Source organism: Pyxicephalus adspersus, chromosome 9 (assembly GCF_032062135.1).
Source record: "Pyxicephalus adspersus chromosome 9, UCB_Pads_2.0, whole genome shotgun sequence".
Taxonomy (NCBI): Eukaryota; Metazoa; Chordata; class Amphibia; order Anura; family Pyxicephalidae; genus Pyxicephalus; species Pyxicephalus adspersus.
The window spans coordinates 37,904,677-37,929,106 of NC_092866.1; the positions used below are offsets into that span (position 1 = coordinate 37,904,677).

General features: G+C 38.1%; 1 protein-coding gene across 2 annotated transcripts in view; it reads left to right on the plus strand.

Annotated features, from left to right (window-relative positions):
* Window positions 1-903: 903 nt before the first annotated feature.
* The window catches only part of PLCB3 (phospholipase C beta 3), a 100,415-nt gene continuing 76,888 nt past the window's right edge, over window positions 904-24,430 (plus strand). Inside the window, exon 1 of one of the 2 annotated variants that reach the window (XM_072421493.1) lies at window positions 904-1,130. In XM_072421493.1, coding sequence (XP_072277594.1) covers window positions 1,032-1,130 — 99 coding nt within the window. In that variant the 5' untranslated portion in view covers window positions 904-1,031. The remainder of the gene's footprint in view (window positions 1,131-24,430) is intronic. The other variant, XM_072421492.1, reaches the window with a different exon arrangement.

The following is a 24,430-nucleotide window of genomic DNA, read 5'->3' on the forward strand; positions in this document are numbered from 1 at the left end:
ATATTGGGTCTGATTTATTAAAGTTCTCTCATCAATGAACCTGGGTGATCCAGCAAACTCGGGATGGATTCCTAAAAATAATTTGCTTTTGGTTGGCAAATGTTCTAATCCATTCCGGGTTTGCTGGATAAACCAGGTTATCCATTACCATCTATCTTCTCCAGTCTTGGAGAGCTTTAATAAATCAGACCCATTGTGTCCTAATGTGACAGTGTCATTCAGCCAGGTGATGACATCTCTCTGTTGGGAATAGAAACAATCACACGATTTCTTAGTATGATGAGGGAGGTTTAAAGCCCTCCAGGTTTGTATTGTTCCCTTTTCTTGTCTTCCTGTCCCTGTGACACGCTGAACACCTGGAAAGGTACTCTGGGGACATTTCCAGGTGTCTGGGCTAATGCAAAGTGTTTAGCTGCACAAGGACCCAGTACCCTCCTTAACCAAAAGGGACCTCCATGGGGGCAAACTATGGCCCTAAACCCTTTTTGTGGCCAAAAGGGACCTCTACAGGGGCCCCAAGCCATTTCTGTCTATTTCTATCCTGCACAGTGCTGTCTCTACCAATACCACCTGCACTCTTCTGGCCTGAGCCCAGCCGATGTGAGCCGGTCCATGGGGCAGAGAGTGCCTGGCCATAGGAGGAGTCACCTGAGACTCAGCTATGTGAGGAATGTGACGGTGCAGGCTACTCCCTACTACTCTACACAGGTGTCAAGACGGGACGGGGCCGATGAGTGGAGGTCACATGACCATTCTTGAGCTGGGGAACGATAAGTGAATGCAGCGAGTGATAAAAGAGGCCGAGGAACTTTCGTCTGTAAACTTCCGTTCCTTGTACAGATGTAGAGGTCTCATCCCTGACTTCTCCTCAGCCTCCCAGCTCTGTCTTCCCTGGCCCCGCCCCTCCGCGAGCTGCTCCAACCTCCCTCCTACTTTGTCCCCGCCCCTCACCTCTCCCTCCAAGTTAGTCCCTGCTTGTCTCTCTTACCCTCCTCGTTGTCTTATTGCCCCCCCTGACCTGCCCCGTAGTCATGGCGGGGGCCCGGCCAGGGGTACATGCTCTCCAGCTGGAGCCAGTCCGAGTGCCGGAGATCCTACAGCGGGGCAGCAAGTTCATCAAGTGGGACGAGGTGAGAGCGGAGGGGAGGGGGAGATGCTGATTGCAGTGACTGGGAACATTCTTCCAATCTGGGGCTCTGACAGTGCAGATTGGGGTCGTGGGATCAGCCTGCTGGAGTCCTGTACGAAACTGACAGCATGGCTGATCAGCAGGACCAATGTGACATTCAACATGTGGGGCGCATGCTGGGACTTGTAGTGCACTGACAGGGGAAGCTGGGACTTGTAGTTCCCCAACAGTGTGTACTCACATGTGTTAATATACCTCTTGTCCAGGAAGTCTTTGGAGATTTTGTCTGATTTAGAAACATTGATTAGGTATAGCTGTCAAAAATCAGAGGCGTGCAGATGTAAATACTCCACATGAATGTTTCCTGAGATGGTAAGCTCTTGGGGTCACTTAAACATCCAACAAGCAGCTTGGTGACTTGTATTCTGCTTTTAGCAGAAGTTTCATGTTCCCAGCCACCAGCTGATAGAGAATGGCTCTCAGCTCTAAAGGCTCTAAAGACATTTTTGATTGATTGGGATCTCATTTTGGTTAGTTGGTCGCCAGGAACATTTGTGGTTAAGGGCAAGAAAATTGCCAAGTTTATGGCTGCCATGGAAGCATTTTCAGGTGATGATAATTTGAGGTACGCTTGCCAACTCTTGCTGCTGGAATGGAGACAATCAATAAAACAACATTCTAAGGGTGTGCTGTTTTTCTAAGAAGTAGTTTAGGATTATTAAGTTATGAGAATTGTGATTTGGACAGGGTAATACACTTCATTGAAACTGTGTCTTTTTGTCCTGGTAATCCGGTGATGGCCGGTGAAGACGCCTTCAGGCTGTAGGGGTTGCCCACTTCCCTGGTATCTATGAGCAGCTTTATATTTCATTGTCTGGCTGTAAATTGTAGGAACACAAGTGTCCTAATGGTTTTCGGCTGCTGAACTGGGATAAATAGGTCTCATTGTTGTGGCGGATGAAAGGGGGTTGGGATTGTTTAGGAGACTTTTAAGCTTTAATGACCGGGAGTTGGTGAAGGTGTCAGAAGCTTTTTGCCAGGGTGGATGGAAGTAAAAGAAAGTAACAGATCTGAGATCAAATGTGATACCTTCCACCCAACCAACTTGGGATACTTTATTTAGAGGGTGGGATAGTAACTTGTTGATGCTTTAGATTTTTGTGTATGCCCATGAAAGAGGTTTTCTCTTTTTATTGAAAGTGTTTGTGCCATAGTGCTGTAAAGACCAGTTCTCTATATACATGTACATATATATATATATATATATATATATATATATATATATGCACATGTGTCACTTGGTTCTGAAGACACTGACTGTAAAGCAGGGACCTTCTGGAGCTATTTATTACAGTTAGCCTTGAATGAATAGCTCATTATATATTCATGCTAGATAATTGTTGGCTGAAACAAAAAAAAAAATCTTGTCTCAGGTGGGAATGTAGTGCATGTATAGCAGACCCCTGACACCAAACTAGGGACAACCACTGTCATATCCATGTGGGATGCCTCCCACTCATCCTCCTCATTCTCTTTTCCCATAGAACTGAACAGCACCAAAATAGTTTACCGTGACATAAATTTGACGTTGGTATGGTGTAGAAATTCACTGTAACAATTCTTGGACCTGGCAATAAATATTTAGCACTGAGCACCTCATTTTGGAGGGTAATTGGGACCATTGTACCTCACCCAGGTCCATGTCCCTTTAGGGGGTTTTAGGGACACATTAGGGTACATGAAAAATAGCATTATAGGGTCACTGCTACATAGCTGGAAGCTTTCTTTGTTTTGACCATGTGATTGATGTGCTAAAATAAAATCCTGCATGTAGCAAGACCAAAAACCAAAAAGGGCATCATTACTAGGAGCAAAAAAGAACGCACACTATTGGTCATCCTATGATGTAACCTGAAATCTGGTTATCATATTGAAGCTACATTAAATTCTTAAGTGTATTTGGCTACAGTTCATAATGAAGTTTTAGCAGCAGGAGAATATTTGTACTTTATTTACCATTATTGGTAGTACATGGGTAAATGGGACCTGTCACATTCAAGAAATCTGTAGCTGCAATCAGTGACTTTTATGCTTCTGATGATGCTGGTTGCTTGTCTGTCTTGTTGGTTTTCTGACTGTGACATGTTGAGTTCTTGAAACACGTATGCAGAGGAGCATTTCAACTGTTCTTCAGCCTTGACCTTATTACTCTTCTAGGTCAATGACTCATAACATCCAGGTTAATTGAATGTTTTAAATGAGATCAGAAGTGAGATTCCCAAAATTTCTCTCATGCTATGTGTACTTTAATGCTCCTTCTTCCAGTTACATAAAGCTTCGTTTACTTTTTCTCAATGACAATTCATTTAGCTGCCAATAGCGAGGAAAACACCCCCTCTGTAAGCTCCAAGAGGTCTTTGTCACTTTGTTTCTTTGGTTTGAAGAAAAAGTATATGCTAAAGGAGAGGGAGCAATAAAACTGGTTGCTCTACTTGCATGATGAAAATGTAAGTTTTCTTTAAAGCTATGCTCAGTATCGGATAATGTAGAAGAGTGAAAATGCAAGCTTTCAAAACAAAGTTACTTTGTTGGGTGCGATCATAACTGACAAAATACTGTTTCCAAACATTTTTATTTTTTGCCTTTTGAGTTAGAGCTTGGAAATGTTCCAAAACTCACAAGCAGAATATACATTGACAGTCCACACAGGTGGGTTGTGGTGCTGAAACACCTAGTGACAAGTTAGGAAAATGTTGGTTGGCCATTCAAGAGTGTGATGTTAATTCCAAATTTTGTAGTTTGCATAGGCCAAAGTTTTGACATTGGCAGCCATGGAAGACTTGGTACTTGGTTTTTAGTAACGATATAAATCTATTTGGTGACCAAATTCAAACAAAAATTTCTCCCAAAAAAATATTCTTTACCTTGTGCATGAAATAAAATTATGCTTACATAAATGTGAAGGTTTTATTTGCAGGACCCTGCTCCATGGAAAAAAAGCTAGTTGCCTGGTTGTCTTTGCCTTGGTTGCTCATTCAAGTAACTCACCCAGAGTGTGCTTGCACCTCTGGAGTTGTGACCTCTCCATATAGTTGTTATGGATCTGGGATGTGGAAAGTGTTGAAGTTAGAGAACTAACAAGACAGCCAGATCAGCCAGCAAATTCCCCTAATCTTTGGTTCCCTGTAATATTTCCTTTTATTTATGCAGGTTAGTGGTTTCTATCTGTGCAGAAGTGACACCACAACCAATTCTGTTTTTTTTAAACTAATTAACCTTCCACTTGTGGTAAGTTTAGGTTTTGTTTTACTCGCCTCAGATAGCTGGATCTGTTGATCTTTACATTTATTCAGCAATGATCAACAAGATGTATAACATGTACAGACTAGGATTGCAGCTACATTGGTTTGTTACTGTGAATACAGCGTTACTTTACTTTTATCATAACACTTTTTGTTGATTTAGCAGTGTTGAAGTGCTGGCATCATCATGCAGATATCGTAAAGGATAGTGGAAAAAACTCATAAGTCAGCAAGAAACACCACTATACTCAGCCATAGACTACCTCTGTTTAAATTTTTTTTTGTTGACTGTGGCACTTTTACCTGTGTGAATTAAACCTTGGGCTCAGTTCATACTGATATCTTTGTAGCTACAACATAGTTCTTGTTACAAATTACTGGCCCTGCCGTATTTTTGTTTATGTCAGAGTCAAAACTTTGCCTCAGGGCAGCAGCTAGTTAATTAGTCTGGCCCATGTTTTACTGGATATTTGTCTCATGTTTACCAACATAGCTTTCACAGAATAAATAGTTAGAAAATAGGACTATTTGGCTGGTGACCAAGGAATTGAAGAAGAATTTGCATTGCAATTGAATTTCCTTTTTAAGTCAATAGCTATAAATCCCTGGATCTACAGTTAAGTGTTGTATGTTGACCATTAAATGTTGTAAAAACCAGTTGCCGTTTGATTGTCACATGAAAGAAATTATCAGTTTATAAATAATTGAGGCTGTTTTGTTATTCTTGAACATGAAAAGGTGCACACAATGACACAAATTTATGTTTGGACTAATAGATTTTGAGGGTTTGTTTCTTGTGTTAACTAAAGTATCCCAATGTCTACAAAGTATCTTGCACTGACATGATAGTGAAGTGGTTAGTAACTGAGGCTTATAGGACTTCTTGGCTACTATGAGCCAAAATCTGAACAGGTTTTCCGTAATAATTTCTGTGTTCATATTTATGTAGTTTTTCTGTGGGTTTTCCATAAATTGAAAGACTTTTGGTTTATTAGTCTTCAAATCTGATTACGTGGGTAAGCATGAATGATGAGTGGTTGGAATACTAGACTTTGCAGTTTGGTTCGATATCCATGTGTATTATTTTGCTATTATTGTTTTTGTTTATATTGCCATTCAGGTTTATGTATGGTGAAGCCATCCTCTAAAAATGTCAAATGTTAAATCACTACTGTATATCACATCATCACAGATATCCAGCCCTGTACAGAATGCACGCTGGTTCGTAGCAACACTGACCTGCTAATTAGAAGTTTATTCTTCCTCCCCTTTATCAACATATTATAATTTCAGTTACATATGTTATATTAGTCCTAGGGACATCATCCCTTAATCTTTGCAATGCAGGCTTATCATGGCTGGAAGGGAATCTAAATTGCTTCCTGAAAACAGGACCTGTGGTAACACCAGATATAATGCTGAACCTCCAGGAATAAACAAAGAAAAACTAATAAAATCTGAAGAAAGAGGTTTGCCAGGGATAGCCAAGCTCGGGAGGACAGGATTGGATTGTTATTGAGGTCCCAACAGCTAATATTCTGTGACCTGCATCCTCCACAGCTCACAGAATGATGGTCAGTGGGAAGAATGTCACCCTTAAGCTGCATACACACATGCAGTTATTGTCATTGGGAAGAATCTTTCACGATCCTTTCCAATGACAAAGGACTGTACGATGCATGAACGAACGAGTGCTGTACATAAGGCACCATTCTGCTCTATGCAGAGGGGAACAATGAAATGGTTCTGAATATTTGTCAGCATTGTGAACATCTACACTGATTAGAATCCACCTTTATGTAGATTATTCATAGTAAAAGTACACTCATACTATAATGCCAGAAGCCTTTTAAAATGTGGATTCAAGCAAGCAAAATGCCCTTGTAGACATAATCTCATTAGGTACTCTAACAGGATTATGTTATAATGTTACATGTTATAATGACCAGCAAATAATTTAATTGTCTAGAGCAGTAATTACTGGTCCATTCAGAGCAGTGGGCAGGTTAATGACATTTACCATTGTCTGTTTTGCCTATGTTAAAATAAGCCCAGAAATACAGCTGTCATAGGCATTCATTGGTCAAACTGGAAGAAATGCTGCAAAACCTTCATTTCTATTTATACCTAGACATATCAGATGAGACTTCCTTTAAACTGGAACCACCATGTCTAAGCCCCCCCCCCCCCTTCCCCCAGAGACCAGGGGTATTCCACATGCATATTAATTGTTCTGCTCAGAAAATGGTTTTAAATTGTCTTAAAACTTGTGGTTGGCTAAAGCTGTGCATTTTCTGATCTCTCTTGGCTTTTTTTTTATTTTTTTTTTTTGTTCTGGTCAAGGAATTGATTAGTATCCGTATCTGGCAAATCCTTCCTACAACCAAGTCCTTCCTCCCTAGGCAGAGAAATGATTTCTACTATGATGCTTTTAATGAATTTGCTCTTCCTCTTTAGATAGTTACACATGATTTATCCTGCCACCAACTGAAATCAAAGATAAGAGAAAATGATATGTAGAACCCATTTGGCCCGTAAAACAGACATTCTGTCCATCACTTTGCTTCCATACACTGTTTGTATTTCCTTATCAACCTGGTTGCTATCAGAATTTGCCTTGGTCGATGTTAGGTTTATGTGGTCTTTAATGGATAGTTTCTGTCATACAAATCTCTTGCTTCCTGCTTTGCAGTGCTGTGATATTGCTGTTTATTACTTTACTACAAATTAAAAATGCACTTTCTCTGTGCACTTTCTCTATTCTTTGAAGAATTGCTACTAAAGCACTGCTATTATAACAAACAAAAAATCAACCAATCAAAAGTTAGGATTGCCATGATAAATTGTGTGAGAATATACTGAACTTTCCTTTACCAATAATTGAGGTAGGTTGTGTTTTTTATGTTTGAACAGCTGTGTATTAAGAACATGTGGACTTTGTACCTCTGGGGTATATCTCCGCTAGATGCAATGCAACCGCATGGCAGAGTGCCTCTGAAGGGATTCCATCCAAATTTACTTCTTTTACAGTTTTTAAAGGATTATGGCTGTCATCCTGGTCATTTAGCCTTATATAATCAGTAGCTGACATGAAACAAACATATTTACATGTGTCCAGGCACCATGACTTTCCTAGGTCAATAACTTTCCAAGTCCTAACTTCAAGAAGGATAATGGCGAAATAGAGTACCTTCAAGTCTGCAATGTCTTCTTCCTTCCTAGTATTCTTGAAGGTTTAATTTCCCCAACAGTTGCTAATTTTCAGTACTAAGTGAAATGAACTTCAGACTTCTTTATGTACATATCCAACATGATTTCCTGTTGTATCATGCTTGTACATGTAGATTGTTGCTTGGCCTATACTAGTTTAGTGGGAGCGTCCTGTTCATACTGTCAAATCCAGCTGCAATGAAATGGCTGTGAGCCAGTTACCCTGTTTCCCAGCCGTTTGTCACTGTTGGTGAATGTGCTGTCGATACTATCTTTTTACTAAACACTATATTTGAGTTAAAATCCACTTCCTTATGTTTATTCCAGTGATAAGCAGGAAGGGAATCATTGCATTGTGGTTTTGTACAATTTAAATCCTATATTTAAAAGCTGCAAAAATTCAAATTGTCTCCTCATCAAAAAATGCCAGACTAAAGCTACGTACACACTTCCAATTATTATCGTCGGAAAACGAACGACGAACGTTCCTGCACGATATATATGAACGATCGTATAGCACCGATCCTGCACAGAGAGGTAACGACACGATCGTTCGTAGATATTGTACACACAATAGATACGATCGTTTGAGCGATAGAGGAACTATGTGCACGACAGGAAAGTGAACGGACGTTCGTTCATCACGCATGCTCTGCCCATGGACGATCAACCAACGACCGTACACACGAACGATGTTCAACGATCGTCGCCCAATCCGATCCGCCGGTCCGGTCGTTCGTTTCCAACAATTTTCCTCGTTCGTTGGCGTCGTTGGTTACTTTTTTACGAACAATTTTTTGCCCAATCGATCGTTCGTCGTTCGATTGGAACGATAAAAATTGGAAGTGTGTACGCACCTTAACCATAGACATGATCAGTTGTAGTTGGAGTGGCAGGCATTGTTTCCTGCTGGTTTATCTTGTAAAGACTTTAGAAGCAAGTTCTTGGCATTGTTTTATCTCTGCTGCTTCCCACCTTGGAGAGAAAGAGGCACAAGAGGCAGCAGTTGATGCCCCTTTGTGCCTACAAGGTTACACAGCTGTTTTCATGTTTCCAATTTTAAATAAGAAATCTCTCTTTAAAGATACATTTTGATCTGTGTATATTTTGCTTTTCTGGGTGTCTGCTTCCGGGGATAGCTATTACATCCCTGGATCTGCTTGATTGCTAAATATCTAGAAGAAAGTTGTGAACAGTAACTATGTTTTATTACAGGAAGCACATTGTCTGTCCCACTTTCAAGATTTGAGATCAGGGCTCTGTGATGGCCAGAGTAAAAAAAAGTATGTTTTTATGGACCTGGCTTTGTGCACTGGGAGCTTATCATTCTAGAATATAAAGATGCTTTTTCCAAAATTTTGCCACAGGAATGGAAGCTTACAACTGTCCAAACTTTATTTACCAGTACTTTACACTTAAAACACCCGATGGGCCTGATTTAATAAAGCTTTCTAAGGCTGGAGAGGATACACTTTCGACAGCAAAGCTGGGTGATCCAGCTAACCTGGAATATAATCCCTGACCAGATGTATTCCAGGTTTGCTGGATCACCCAGCTTCACTAATGCAGATGTATCCTCTCCAGCCTTGGGGAGTTTGAATAAATCAGGCCCAATAACTTTAAGGGGTGTTCGTTTTTGCCATATAGGTTGTGTATGGTCATATAGGTTTAAGTTATTTTCCACAAACCTTTGGCAATACACTGCAGCTGATAGAACTAATTGGCTCTAAGGAAAAATCTGACATTTACTATATATATATATTAGTAAAAGACAGGTAGAGTAGGACTCTTTTACTCTTGCTGCAACTTTTACTAAAAACATCAGTCCTTGTTGAGTAGGCTAACCCTTTAAAATCTTAAAAAACAAAACAAAAAACATTGGTAATAAAGGGGTTAGATGGCAAAAACATAGTGGTGGCATATGTGTGATTCCATAGAGCGAAAAAGTTCAAGAGTAGATGAAAAGTGCAAGTCATGCTATTACTGATTTTCACGGAATCAGCAACATTTGTTAGTTTGCTTGAAAGAAAATACTTTTCCTTTGCTTATGTAATTTCAGCTGAAGAATGTGCAGAGGCCCTGGCCCAGCACTGCAGATATCAGCAGGTGCAGAGTGTAAAGGTAAAAGAACTCTGACCTGCCAGTAGAGACGTAATAAAACAGCCCACACACAGTAGTTTTAAGAAAAGTCAAACTGGTTATAAACTGCAAGATTATATTTACAGAATGACATATATTTTATAAACTTGTGGTATTGGAGTCTGTAAGATATGTAGAATGTAGGCAGATGTTAACTAAGCTACCTTGTAAAGTTTGAACCTGAAAGCCATAATCCAATAAACCTAAGTTTAAAAAAAAGTCACATTCCCTTGTGTTCGCAATAAAGTTTAGGAAATAGGAAAATGTATGTATAGTTCTAATTTTAAAAGCATTACCTAGTGAAAATGCCATAGTTTTTTGGCTTCTAATGAGCACTTCGAGTTTTGGGGCTTGACATATTTGATAATCTACTATACACATTTACCTGACACAACCTCATCTTTCACTATTTACCAAACATTAGGGATTATAATGTTTTACTATATACTAAAATTAGTTTAAATCCATTTAAATTTTGTAAAAATTAAAAACTGCAAGTACCACCATCATTTGTTTTTGTTTTTTTTTTTAATTTTTTTTTAGAAATGTTCATTTTAGTATGTGTGTAGAAGATTACATAATTGTAGCAGCGCAAGAGCCACAGAGCATCCTTTGTTGTAGTAGTGCAAGAGTTAAGCATCGGTTCTCCTCAGCACACAATTTTTAAGGAACTGGCAGAAGAGTTCCAAACATTTAGAAAAACTAACCATTTCTATTGTTTGAGTTTCTTTTGTCTCTTGGTGTAATCCCAGACACACTCAATTATCATGATGATCCCAGACAGACTTAATTTGGCTCTGTAGGGATCATACCATCTTTTTTAGAACCTGTTATTCTTCTTTTTGCCTCAGATAGTTCTTTATGACTTTGGTCCTGAATTCATTGTTTTGAAGGACAATGACCCCAAACATAGTGCTAAACACAGTTGCCCTCCTGATGGTATTTCATAATAGATAAGTGTCTACCTGTCCTTTACAACACTGAGAAGACTTTTAACTCCTTGTGTGGAAATGCAACCAGAAACTGCAAGATATCTTCATCATGCTTCTTTGTTGATTGCAGACACTCATTCTTGTATGGCTCTACAGGGCTTCAGTGCACATATTTCTTTCTGTTACAGCTCTTTATTTCACATTGGGATTAATCAGTCTATAGGCCATGCTGGTATTGTTTGCTCACTGGTTTTTTATGCAAAATCTTGCCATTTTGACTGTGGCTTTATAGCCGCATTTCAATAAAGACCAGTGCAGGTGAACCCAGATCTAGGATCCCACTGGTTCTGCCAAATCTGAGCTAAAGGTGCCACCGATGTTAAAGGGAAATCGTCATTGTGTATTTTTATTTGTTATACTACATTCTGAGTCTTCAACTCTGCTTGTTTAATTATACTTCTGCTCAATTTTAAAGATTGCATTTAAACCTATATGATCTCTTGTTGCCCATTAGGGCCTGCTTGTTATGATTGTCTATTCATGCACTGGATCCTATTATGTGCAAGTATACATTGGAGAACTCAAGTAATGTTAAAGGCCAAGAGTGCACACAGCAAACATTGACTTAATTTACATTCTTAATTTTTTTTTTTTGCACATTCTAAGTTGTTAATAAATAATGATTTTTTTTCCCCATAAATTTTGAAAGGATTCTTTCCCGAAAATAATGTATATAATGTATATTTTGGCAGATAATACTGCTAATATTGATCAGAAAATGCCTCTTCCACCATTGTCATGTCATGTTAGCTATAGTGAAATATTTTATTTACTTTTCATTAGTGAATTCAAGCCAGAAAATGTGTCATCCTTAGAAGAGCTGAGAATTTGCTTCTCTGTTTGTGTTTTATTGACCCACCCATCTCATTGCGTTTTTCATTTTTGACTTCACTTGCATTTATAAAGGAGTTATGTTTTAACTTTGTTTAGCCCTGTATAGAAAGAAGCAAACTTTGTTTAATGAAAAGATGTTCTCTCTACTATATTTCAGTCTGTGGTTTCCTGCTGGCCTCCCCTACCCAGTGCATGTCATAGCACAGCCCCTGCCACAAGTAAATGTGCCTTCGCTTTCACAATAGCAGGTCAATATGTTACCAAGGTTAGCACATTGATATTCCGAATCGTACACATATATTCATATATATTTACATATATATTTATAAATACATATGTATTTATATAGGTAGATATATAATTTTATTGTTCAGTTGTTTCTACTAGTAGAAAGATGTAGTTGTGTATCCTGATCTTAAAGCAAATTACATTGTTCATTTAACAGAAGCACTGGGTCAATTTTTACCTACCAACACCATGCACATAATTTAGATTGTGGCATCCCTAGAACATTATTGCTTAAAAAAAATGCATTTCCTGGACTCCATGACATAAGGATGTCACCACCGTTCATTGCCAGTATACAAATTGAGTTGTTAAGCAACCAAGAAACCATTGGCATTACCAAAATTAATATATATATTGGATTGTTAAGGGCCCGTCTTACCATTGGCTGGTGATTAAGGGGGGATGACCCCTACAACTGCCAGCCATTGCCTAGTTATTTTCCTACATTTTCAGGGTGGCAGATGTACACAGATTTACATATTCTTTGGCTGAAATAGGAGACAGTAAATAAATGCATTTCTACTAATTTATGTTTGTCTGAGGTTCCACTTTAAGTGGATTTTTCACTAAAATTGGCCCAGCACATTGCTTATAGTGGCTGGAACACCTTCAGCCTCCCACCCCTAAATCTCAAAACATTTGTAGGTGAAAAATGTACCAGTAACAAATAGTGCAACAATTATACGTGCCTTACGTCTGTCCAGAGCCTTATGGAGCACAGAGCAGGTGAAATCCCATAAAAGGATGACCTCACACCCATTGATGATGGGGAGGGGGTTAAGGAAATTATATTCCTATCTTTTTCCTTTACAGGTATTTTTTTTCATCTACATCTAGTAGGTGGTTTAGGAAGGAAAGGGGGCCCGGTCTGTATAAGCGAACCTTTTACCAAAGCGTACCAATTTTACTAATATTTTTATTAATAAATAATGACAAAAGACAGAGTGTATGTAGAGTGTGGAAAAGGAGGATGTATTTATGAATGCCCTGCTCTGTGGCTGTGTAAGTTTGCTTCTGCAGACATTGTGTTGAGGTTTGTAAAGTGAATCATTAGTGTTCAAGTATTTTTTAGAGATCCTACATGGTTTCTCATCCAGGGCTGCTGTGTTTTTGTAATACTCTTCTGTTTGAACTTTTAGCTGGGGTGATTCTTCAGCATGTGTCGGTTTGGGTTAATGGCTATAATTACACAGTATTAGGATGAGCTACTGATCTTTTTGAAGAAAGTGCTCCGATAGCAGACTAGCAGACCCTTTTAACCTTTGTAATACCCTAAATGAAAGGGCATACATCATATTTTATGCAAACATCTGTAGCTTGACCTGTGTACATGTTCAAAATATCTAACTTTTGAGGCTAATTATAAATTTGTACTATTTATTGCATATATAATAAAAAATATTTCGGAGAAATGATGTGACCTGTACAGGAAAAAAGCTGTTGTGTGCAAGGCCATTTGTGTTCCCTGTATTATGACAGTACTGTCTTGTTGCTTGATCCAATGAAGTTTGTAAGCCTCATACTGCCATCCCTAAATGCAGGCATTTCTATTTTTGTTCCTTTTTTATTGTTGCTCTTCTTTATTGGCATGTCTAAGTTGGGCTGGTTGGATTTAAATAAGGTTGAAAAATAAAAAATTGTAAAAACACAAGTTTTTGGTTGCAGAAAGTAGACTGTCTGTGCATGCCACTTCTGCAATAACATAAACCTACCTGTCTGTTCACAATTTAATTACACTCTGCTCCCCTGACACCATGGTGGGTGCTGCCATCATCACCTGGTCCTCTTCCAGATTCTGGTTTTCAACCATCTTGATTGTCCAGGTTGGCATGACGTAGCTCGCAGTGATGTATATTTTTTTTAACTCATGCATGGGAATTAATTATTTTCGGGCAGCCAAAGGCTTATCAGGATACCTGGCATTGAACATTGAGCTGTGCATGTGCATCTCATCCTACATGAGGCAGGTAAGTTTGTTTTATTACAGAAGGGGTTTTACTTGTCCTCTCTCATATGCTTTTTCTATGTAGACCAAAAAATAACCATTTCCACAAACAATAAGTTGTGAGCCTCTTTCATCGCCATAAGAAAACCTGCCCTGAGAAATAAATGTACTCAAGGTGCTGCTTTGCAGCAAGTTTTTTTTTTTTTATTTGAAAAGCTGAACTGAAAATCTCTAGGTCTGACCAAAAAGGTACCAACAGGCATAAGACTTAGACCTACTCAATATTCAGTACATGTAACATTGTTTCCCAAGTTTATTTTTAAAAAAATTAATCTGCTTTCACCTTGGAATAAATGAAAAATGGGAAATAGATGAAACCATATCCAATGAGGAGACTTGAGGGTCTTGTGCACTCAAGCCCTAGGTTCCTGAAAACATTTATCCAGCATTTGTGAGCAGGTGCATTGCCCTGCTAAAACATCTTTCTATGACATCTCAATGTACTCGGCAGGTTAGAGTAATAATCTACATTACTGTTTGGTCCTTCTGAAAGTGGGCAGTTGTCAAAATACATTCCTTTTCTCAAAAAACCTTGACCATAGATTCTTTATGACTTCTCTACCCATAAACCATAAGAGTGGTGTAACCATGTTTCCTCATCAGTGAGGAATGCTTCCAAAAATGTTATAATTAGATTACTAAAAATTCCAAGGTGTCCACTCGTTATCAATTTTTATTGGCATTGAAACATTTTAGCGCCAACTTCACCAATGGCTTTTTCATACTCAACTGTTCATGAATTATGGACCCAACATTCCTGGATATTTATAGTAACTTGGCAATTGTTTTTGCCAGAATTTGCCAATATGCCAAAATCGGGTCATAAATGAGATCAACAGTTTTAGGAGTCGTGAGGCTTTACAACCACAGAAATACTGCGTCTATGTATGGTATCACATCATGCAAAAACACTATATAAATGGGTTGGACTTTTGAGGTACATTAAAAAAGTAAAATCAATCAATTTATTAAAACAAAATTAAACAATAAAAAACACATTATTTAAATCATGCAATGTCAATGTTTAGGTCCGGTTAAAAACTTCTCATTCCCCCCCCTCATACATTAGGAATAAGTTATTGTTCTAACCATATAATTTTTTGCCTTTTTTTAAATCTAAATCACATCCACCTGGCAATGCTTAAGCTTGATGCACGATACCCTTTCTGGCACGGTTTTGTTCCATTTGATGTTTTTTACACATTACACCATTCTGGGCATTTTCCATTTAATGGATTTATTCAGTGACTATATATATGTCAATTAATAGAAGAAAACTTTGAAAAGAAAAATATGATACATTACTTCTAACAGCCTGAGAACTACTTGGTTACAAAAGGTTTTTACTGAAAGTTTGGAAGTATGTTTTACTTCAGGATCTTTTACAACATGCCTAGGGTGTACTAACCAATAATTTAATGAACTGATGTTTTGTTTGTGCAATTTATGACCAAGTGTGGTTCAATATTGTTATTCTTATTTAGTATCAAATAGGACAAACAAGTGTCCTACCACCCCTTGATCATTTGATGATGATTTTTTTTTGCAGTTTTTTGCAGTGGATAATTTATTATATTATTTTTGTATGGTAAAAAGTTCTGCAAGAAAGGATTTCAACTGTCATTATATGTCTGTAATAGCTGTGAGTCCTGTTTTAAAAGCCTTAAAGCGTACCTAAACTCAACATTTTGACTCAAGGGTTGACCTCCCTTTTACATAAAAGGGAGGTCAACCCTTCTATATAAGGTAAAAACATTTTTTTTTAAAAAAGGGTGCAGCCCCCCCCATAAGTCTTGATCACTGCAGTGATCAAGACTTAATGGGAGCGCAGAGCCTCCCGGTATACCTACGTCACGCAACCCGGGTGGCTATGGGGCCCCTTTGGGGCATTTTTCCTCCTAGGGGAAAGAGATGTGAATCTCATGCATGTGCACTGAGATTGGCTCTCTTTTTATCTTCCCCCTTCACAGCGGCTACTTCCCCCGATATCGCACCTGCGCACAGCGAGATCGGGGTGACGAAGAAGTAAGACTGAAGAAGAAGATGGAAGAGAAGATGGCATCGAGGAAGCACTGGGACAAAGAGGAATTCCAGGACGACGCGTGATTGGATCGAGGGAAGGACCAGCGTCATCAAGGGACCTCCGGGATTAAAAGTAAGTATCAGTTTAGTTCCGCTTTAAGATATCATGCCTGAAAGAATGTGCCACAGACTGAAAGGACCCTCCCTGGATGGCATCTGGAGAGATATAAAAAATGTAAAACCAACATGTGCGCCCAGACCAGGTTGGGTTCAAGAATTAGATCCGTTAAAATCAGTTAAAAATCCTTTATCTATAAAACATTTACCAAGGCCAATGGTTTTACAGCTGGTCTGATGTTCTCTTTCTACATTTTGTATATCTTGTGTTTATGACTAATTACACAGAATTGTAATGACACGTAAATAAGGTCAGCAGCGGCTCATCTTGCAAGACTTCAGATCTGTACTGGGATTAGCCTGCAAATTGAAGCTTAGATGCGTCTTTGCTCCTCCTGGTGAGTAATAAGTTTTACAGCGATTTATGGGACCAACAGGGTTAAACACCGTTCATTTGAGGCAAAGAAAGTGGTATCGGGGCAGTTAATGGTTAAAGTAATGGTCAAGAGGTTCTTTGCCTTTTTCTGGAGGCCGTATTAAAGTGTATGAATAACAAAAAAAAAATTTTTGTTTGGATTTTTTGTTGTTGAATACAGTAGAGAAGGGTTACAAACCCCTGCTGTTGTACAATTGGAAGAATTTCCATTTTACTATCTGTCCCAGAGGCTCAGTAGAAAGTTAGAGGAAATCTTCAAAAGTGAAGAAAATTTCCCTGTAAGACAGTTCTCCCCAGAACCAATGTCTCTACTGGATTTCCTCTTAACTCGTGCTCTGGGAACAACACAAAATTATGGGTTTACCTCATCTCATCTTGCAAAAAAGTTTGACTTAAAGATTTCCTAAATCCACCCAGAATTTTTTTTTTTTAAAGTTTCACTTAGAGATACACTTTTTAATCATTTAATCTAATTTTTATAAATGTATTTAGCTCATCCCATGAAGCAAACTTCCAGTATATTTTAAGCTGCCATTTATTGCGTATAGAATTTCTAGCTAAGTGATATTTTATATTCTTCCTGAAAAAACATATCATTGTAAACAAAGCGTTCTGTAATAGCACAAGTTCCGCCAACTGTTCATGTTTTTCTGGGGTGTAGAGACTGGCATATCAGAAATACGATTTAGTTACCTGTGTGGTTATGGAAATGTTTAAACCACAGGTGGGACACTGTGACTCTGAGTCTTGTTGGGAACCCTGGCTTTTGAGGTTGGGTTTGCACCAGCTGAGAAACTGTGTATACCTAGAAGTAATTTTGGTAGCTATAAATTAGCATGCCTTCCTGTGTTGTTAATCCAAAAATCTTTGCACTTGTGTCACTTGTCTTTGTGTTCTGTCTTTGTGTTCTTTCTTTTGTATTTTACAAGGCTCATATCATGTCTGTTATGTAATAGGGCTTGGCAGAATGGTGTCTGAGAAACAAACACACTTGAAATTTATGTGCTGTCTGGCTTCAGTAGAGTTAGTGCAGATGCACACGGCATGCTCACATGAAGTTTGTAAGGCTGCCCTAATATTCACAAGCTACAATTAGCAAAATGACTATTATGCTTTATCCATGAAAAAAATATATTCCCTAAGGCTTTATACCCTTTCTCATAACTGACCTGTGGGATTTGTAGGTAGTTTTTAGACATTCGATTGCTGTTCCTGACAAAACACATAGAACCCTATGTAATAGCTGAGTTCTTGGATTCAGGAGTGCCTGAGCAGTCTTGCATTCATCATCCAAATGTGTTCTGAAGCAGCTCCAGAGGGTATGTTAGAGAACCCTAGGGGAAAACACACCATTATATCTGTGTTGGCCTCCAAGAAGTGCTTAGAGTACTGAGAAGGGCTTACATTTATTGATCACAGAAAGGAAAGTGTAAAGCTGGTTACACACGTGCAATTATTGTCGTTTGAAAGGATCTTTCACAATCCTTTCCAACGACTAAGCACTGCACGATGCACGAACGAGTGCTGTGTACATACAGCACCACTCTGCTCTATGGAGAGGGGAGGGGGAGAGCAACGGAGCGGCATCCCGCTGCGCTTTCTCCCCCTTCCCTTCCATTAGGATCGTCCATCGTCCATGGATCCGCCAGGACGGTTGTTCGGACGATGGACGTCAGGCGCTTTACACACACCAGATCACCCTATCTATCCGAGCTGATAATCGGGTGGGAACCATTGGACGTGTCTACGTAGCGTAAGTAAAGGTCTCCATAAATATATTTGTTAGATTAGACATTAGATTTGATTAAAAAAACAAACAAACGTGGAATCTAAAGGTGCGTACACACTTCCAATTTTTATCGTTCAAAACGAACGACGAACGATCGATTGGGCAAAAATCGTTCGTAAAAAAAGTAACCAACGACGCCGACGAACAAGGAAAGTCGTTGGAAACGAACGACCGGACCGGCGGATCGGATTGGACGATGATCGTTGAACATCGTTCGTGTGTACGATCGTTCGTTGATCGTCCATGGGCTGAGCATGCGTAATGAACGAACGTTCGTTCACTTTCCTGTCGTGCACATAGTTCCTCTATCGCTCAAATGATCGTATCTATTGTGTGTACAATATCTACGAACGATCGTGTCGTTATCTCTATGTGCAGGATCGGTGCTATACGATCGTTCGTAGATATCGTGCAGGATCGTTCGTCGTTCGTTTTCCAACGATAATAATTGGAAGTGTGTACGTAGCTTAACAAAACTCCAATAGAGGGGCACTCTTAATCAATAATTGATCCTATTGACTGTCCGCTGTCAGAGGAGGAGCTAATGCAAGCTCCCTGCTGTTTACATACCTAAAGCCAAACAGCAACTGATTCATGTTGCGTCGGCGTTTGAACAAGTTTTGATCAATATCAAATGGTTCATTCTCCAGTGATTAGGCTCTAAGAGGAGAAGTAACATAGGAATAAAAAAATCTAAACCAAGAAGTTGCATTGCTGATCTGGGAAATTTGTGTCACCAGACTAGACTGGCTGTACATCACAAAACTGGCTGAACAGGAGATAAGAGTACCACCTTTAATGAATATAATACAGGCTTTAGGATTTCTTTCCTTTGAAAAACATTGGCAACAAACCCTATTTTTATCAACTAGGCTGGTACATAATGGTCATAATCCGCAATGAAAACCTGACAGAGGCTCTTACCGTTAGCTCCACTTTATCCACGGTGAAACCACAATTTGGCATTAGTAATTTTTTTTTTTTAATGATAATTTTCATTTGAATTTGCATAGAAAACAAAGCGTATTACAAACAAATATATTTTGGACCAGGGAGGGAAAAAGAAAGGAAACAATTCACATATAATGGTGTACACAGAAGGTAAAAAAAATAAAAAACTGCATCAATATCATTGAACTAAAAGTCAACACCAGAACAATAAAACGTATTCCCTAATTGGTCACACCTGGACCGTGCATTTAGAATGAGCAAGCCAAGATGACCAGTATGCAATAAATTTAAACACCTGATCCATGTTGTATGCAAACATTTTTTCAAATTGTACTTGTACATTAACCACCTGGGCGTTACACTGATGTCTAGATTTCTGTACCAAAAGCGTTACACTGTTTTTCATGAATTTTTTTTTTTTTTTAAATTGTAGACCTGTAACTTACAGAATATGTCCGAACAAGGGTCTAGTAGATATCATGAATATAAAAAATGTTTGAAACACACAATCATGTAAAAAAAAAAAAAATACTTTTAATAAAATTAAAATACACAAAAATCAGCTTAAACAAGAATACATAAACAAATGAAAAATACTGAAAATGCGATAATTCGGTATACTGTATAGTAATATATTTTTCTAAAACACCTCCCTAGTGTCCAACCGTCCAACGTCACATACCTATAGACAAAACGACATAAATATATTTTGTATTATTTTGTATTGGATTGGATACAGGACTTTGTATTGAATCCAATACAAAATATTTGAATTTCCCACTATGACCCCCATCGACGGGCACATGCACGGACATCATCAGGAATCGCCGAGGGACGCGTACGCGAACGCCTGGTATTCTAATTCTTTCCAAACTTCTGTACTTCCATGCAAAAGGTGTTAAATTTTTTGCATGGAAATTTATTTTAGATTGTAGGCTATAATTCACCGAATTACTCAAAAAATACTTATAATTCACCAAATTACCGCATAACTCGCCGAAATATGTCCAAAATTTTATAAATTTATTAATAAAATTTTTTTTATAAAACAAAAAAAACCTTTAAAAAAAAATCTTTAAAAAAAAGTTTAAAAAAAAAAAGTGTATAATGTAATGTACAGTAGCCTATATAATATATATATAATACAATTATATATATATTATATAAGGATTTCTTTGTATTGGACTGAATACAGCTTTTTTATATTGAGTTCAATGCAAAGGAACTCAATACAAAATTTTGAATTTCCCACCCCGCCTCCCGCCCGCACCGACGCATGCAGAGACGTCACCGGGAAATTTTTGCAAAATCGATAGACCCGAACCAAGGTCGGGCTTAACGGTCAGGTGGTTAAATTTATGTATTATCCCTGAAACTGTCCGTATATCTGTACTTCTCCAATATCCTGCAATAGGTTGCCTAGTGGCACATAAACAATGGGTAACAATAAGCCTATATTCTACTGGGTATTGTTTAATACCTAAATTAGCCAAAAATTAGTCAGCTTAGCCAAAAGTTTAAAAACTTCAGACCAGACACTTTTAACCCCTTTACATTACCAAAAAATGTGACTTAAAGAGCCAATATGGCCGCACAATCACCAGCATTGCTGCAACACTGCAGAATTATACTTTGCCACAATATAGGGTGTCCTATACCATCTTAACAGCATTTTAAGATATGATTCCCAATGAGTGGCACACTTTGTAAATGGCTATGCAGATCTTAGAGCTTCTCATCCACTGTTCCTCCGAATAAGATACATTCAATTCTACTTCCCATTTCAAAATATGGGCATTTTTAACAAACTGTGATTAGTTAAATTTTAAAGTGGTATATGCCAGTTTAGTAAACTACAGTACACCTCTCCAATACAAGCAATTTTTCTCATATTTTGACTCTAAAAATAAAAAGTTGATTTTGTTAGAAATTCAATGAGCTTCTAACTTCCTTTTTGAGCTGACAACTTTACCACTGCTTTACTGATATCCATAGCAGTGCTGGAAAACTAGTTCTGCGCTAAAGAGCATCTTCCACTCTCTTGCCTACCTCTTCTGCCACCTTCTCTCTTAAGTGTACATACATAAGTGTGAGTAAAGAAAATTATGGGAAATGTGCATGTATTTCAGAGAAACTTACATGTAAATAATGTTCACATTCTTGATGACTGCAGGTTTAGGGTTTTCAACCTTTGCAAATTTTAAAGCGGAACTAAAAATAAAAAAAATAAAAATGCCATGGCAGGTTTACCACAATTTTTTATTCACTCTCGGAACCGGCCCTCACTTCATAACATGTGCAGCTCGGTGTATTTAGAAAAGAAGATTGTGAACAAGGTAGTTAGGTATGTTTTATTGGAAAAGGGGCATCCTAAAAAAAAACATCAGATAACTGTACATTTGTCTGAAATGTTCTGACCTGACCAATTTTAATCAATACTACTGTTAATATTGATCACTTTTGGTCACTCTAATTAAAAAAATACAGAAACAATATATGATCAATTGAATGCAATGATTGCATTGACTGCTTGTTGAAATGGGAAAATCCTAAAGCACAGGGTAGATTTACATCTAGTGTCTGTATAGCAGTGCCCTGAGACATCTAGCCATGCTGGATCAATAAACGAGTGACACAAAGGACCTGTGGTTTTCTAATAGGAAGGATGGAATGGGGTACCCTCGCTTGTCATCCCCTGTCCACAGGACAACCCTATCTGTATAGCACTTGTTGCCTTTGCTATTACTGAAAATTATCACTAACAATCATTTCCAGCAACTAATACAAAGCGTGTGGGCAGAGCTTTACAGATACACAATGGTATTAAAACCCTTTGATTAGCAGAATGATAGTCTAGAACTTCCATTACTTGTATTCTCACTAGAAAATATACTCACAGAAAATGTATCACAGTAGAATACTTGCTTCTAACTCTGTACTTGTACATTTTTTTTTTGCTATCACTGAAGTTTCTGAGGTGAATGAATCCCACAAACAGAACCATCTTAGAATGCCAATAGGAATGATCAGCAGGTTTAATGTCATTCCTTGCCCCACTATTAGAAAATAAGACTTGGGAGGAAACAACAACTGTAACCAAAATGGCTTATTTTCCAGTTTTTGGGATCAGTTTTCAAGATCAGTCCAGCCGTAGGTAAAATGCTGTCTAAAACAACACCCTACACTTGCTGCTTATCTGCATTTTTGTTAGACTTTGGTTGCAACTGTAACTGTGTTTAGCATGCTGATGTAAGACGCATTACAAATCTTGTTTAATAAGAACTTGTCCATGTGGGTGAGACCTTAATTACATAATTATGTATATTATGAAACAGTCTGTAGGCATCATCTCTACTCAGTCTGGAATAGCAGAAGACAGCCAAAACCAATCCTCTGGAGAATAATACATCAGTAACTGGGCAGTCCAGTGTAAACACAGATCACCTAACCATGGCCTGTGTGGTATTTTGGCAGGAGTTCACATTTCCTGTAATTGAATAGAAAAATTAAAAAATCGTCCCTGGCTCAGGATAACAATATTCTGTCCAGGTCATTGTTTAGGTATTCTATAATTTTAACAGGCCATCTACACCTAAACCACAGTCATATTTATTAAGGCAGTGATAGTAACAGTCTTCATGTGCAAAGGGCAGTAACCTTTGACTGCAGATCAGTTTATTATAGTTGGATTTTTTAAAGAGTGTTACTGCTTGGCTATTTTGATTTGTGCACTTTTCACATGTCTTTTTACCTTATTACATAGCCAGACTCGATAATAATATTATTGACATGTAGACTGTTCTTTGGAAGTTACTTTCATATAATTCCTTAAGGAATTGTTTTGCCACCTTGGACAGCTTTGTGTACTTCACGTGTGAAAATGTGAAAACAGAAGAGACAAGTAAAAAAGGAAATTCTTCACTTTAGCTTCACAATTTTGACTCTGCTTTGTTACAGTTTACCAGTGTGTTCTGTATGTAACTTTAAAGTATATGAAAACCTTCAAGTCAGTTTTTCACAAAACTTGGTATACAGTTTTCTTAACCAGACCAGTTTTTTTTTGGTGAATCTGTTGCCAAGAGCTGTCAGGCTGGCTTTAGACACACTGCTACCTTTTAGGATTTACATTGTTAATTCATAGAGAGCGAAGGGAGTTGTTATGGAGAAACAACACAGTTATGACTTTACAAATTATAGTCTGCAGGACAGCAAACCTGAATAGATGTTCTTGGCAGAGGCTCAGACAATTGATAGGATTGAGTATGTCTAACATTCTCACATATTATAAATTGGCACTAATGGCACAAGTTGTTTCAAACCTTATGAAGTAAACTCCACCCCAATGTGTGTGTGCAAGGCAAAGTCGCTAAATATTTCTACATTTTTGAGTCCGTCACTAAACAACATCCCCCCCCCCCTTTTACTCTGCTGGTCCCATTGCATATATTAGTGTTTTCCAATCCCAGAATTAACTGCAAGACTTAAAGAGATCTTTATCTCTTTGCCCCAAGATATTATTCCACATCCATCTTTTTGTTTTTTAAATTATAAGTAACCAACAAAACAGACATATACAAAAAACATTCAAATAGAAGGTATAAAACAATGTAAAAAGAAACAAATATCACACATCACAACAATAATACAGATTATCATAAAGACATTAGGAAATGGATGAAGTAGGGCGAGCTCCGGCTTCTCAGCTATTAAGATCCCGGTTAATTTTTGAAGTGTATTTCTTTTCATGTAGTTACATAGTAGGTTAGCTTGAAAAAAGACATAAGTCTATCAAGTTCAACCACTAGGGAAACAAACATATCCCAGATATAAAACCCTATAAGACATAGTTGGTCCAAAGGAAGGCAAAAAAAAAACCCTGGTACAATTTGCTTCAACAGGGTAATAAGAAATTCCTTCCTGATTCCATGAGGCAATCGGATGTTCCCTGGATCAACAGTCACTGTTATTTTTACTTTAAATCCCTAATACCCAGTTATATTTTGTGCTTCTAGAAAAACATCCAGCTTTTTCCTAAAGCAATATATAGTAGTTGCTAAAACTACTTCCTAAGGGAGCTGATTCCACATTTTCACAGACCTTACAGCGAAGAATCCCTTCCTTATCCGGAGCTTAAACTTCTTTTCCTCCGGACGCAAAGAGTGCCCTCTTGTTCTTTGCAATGATCTCAAAGTGAATAATGGGGAAGAGAGTTCTCT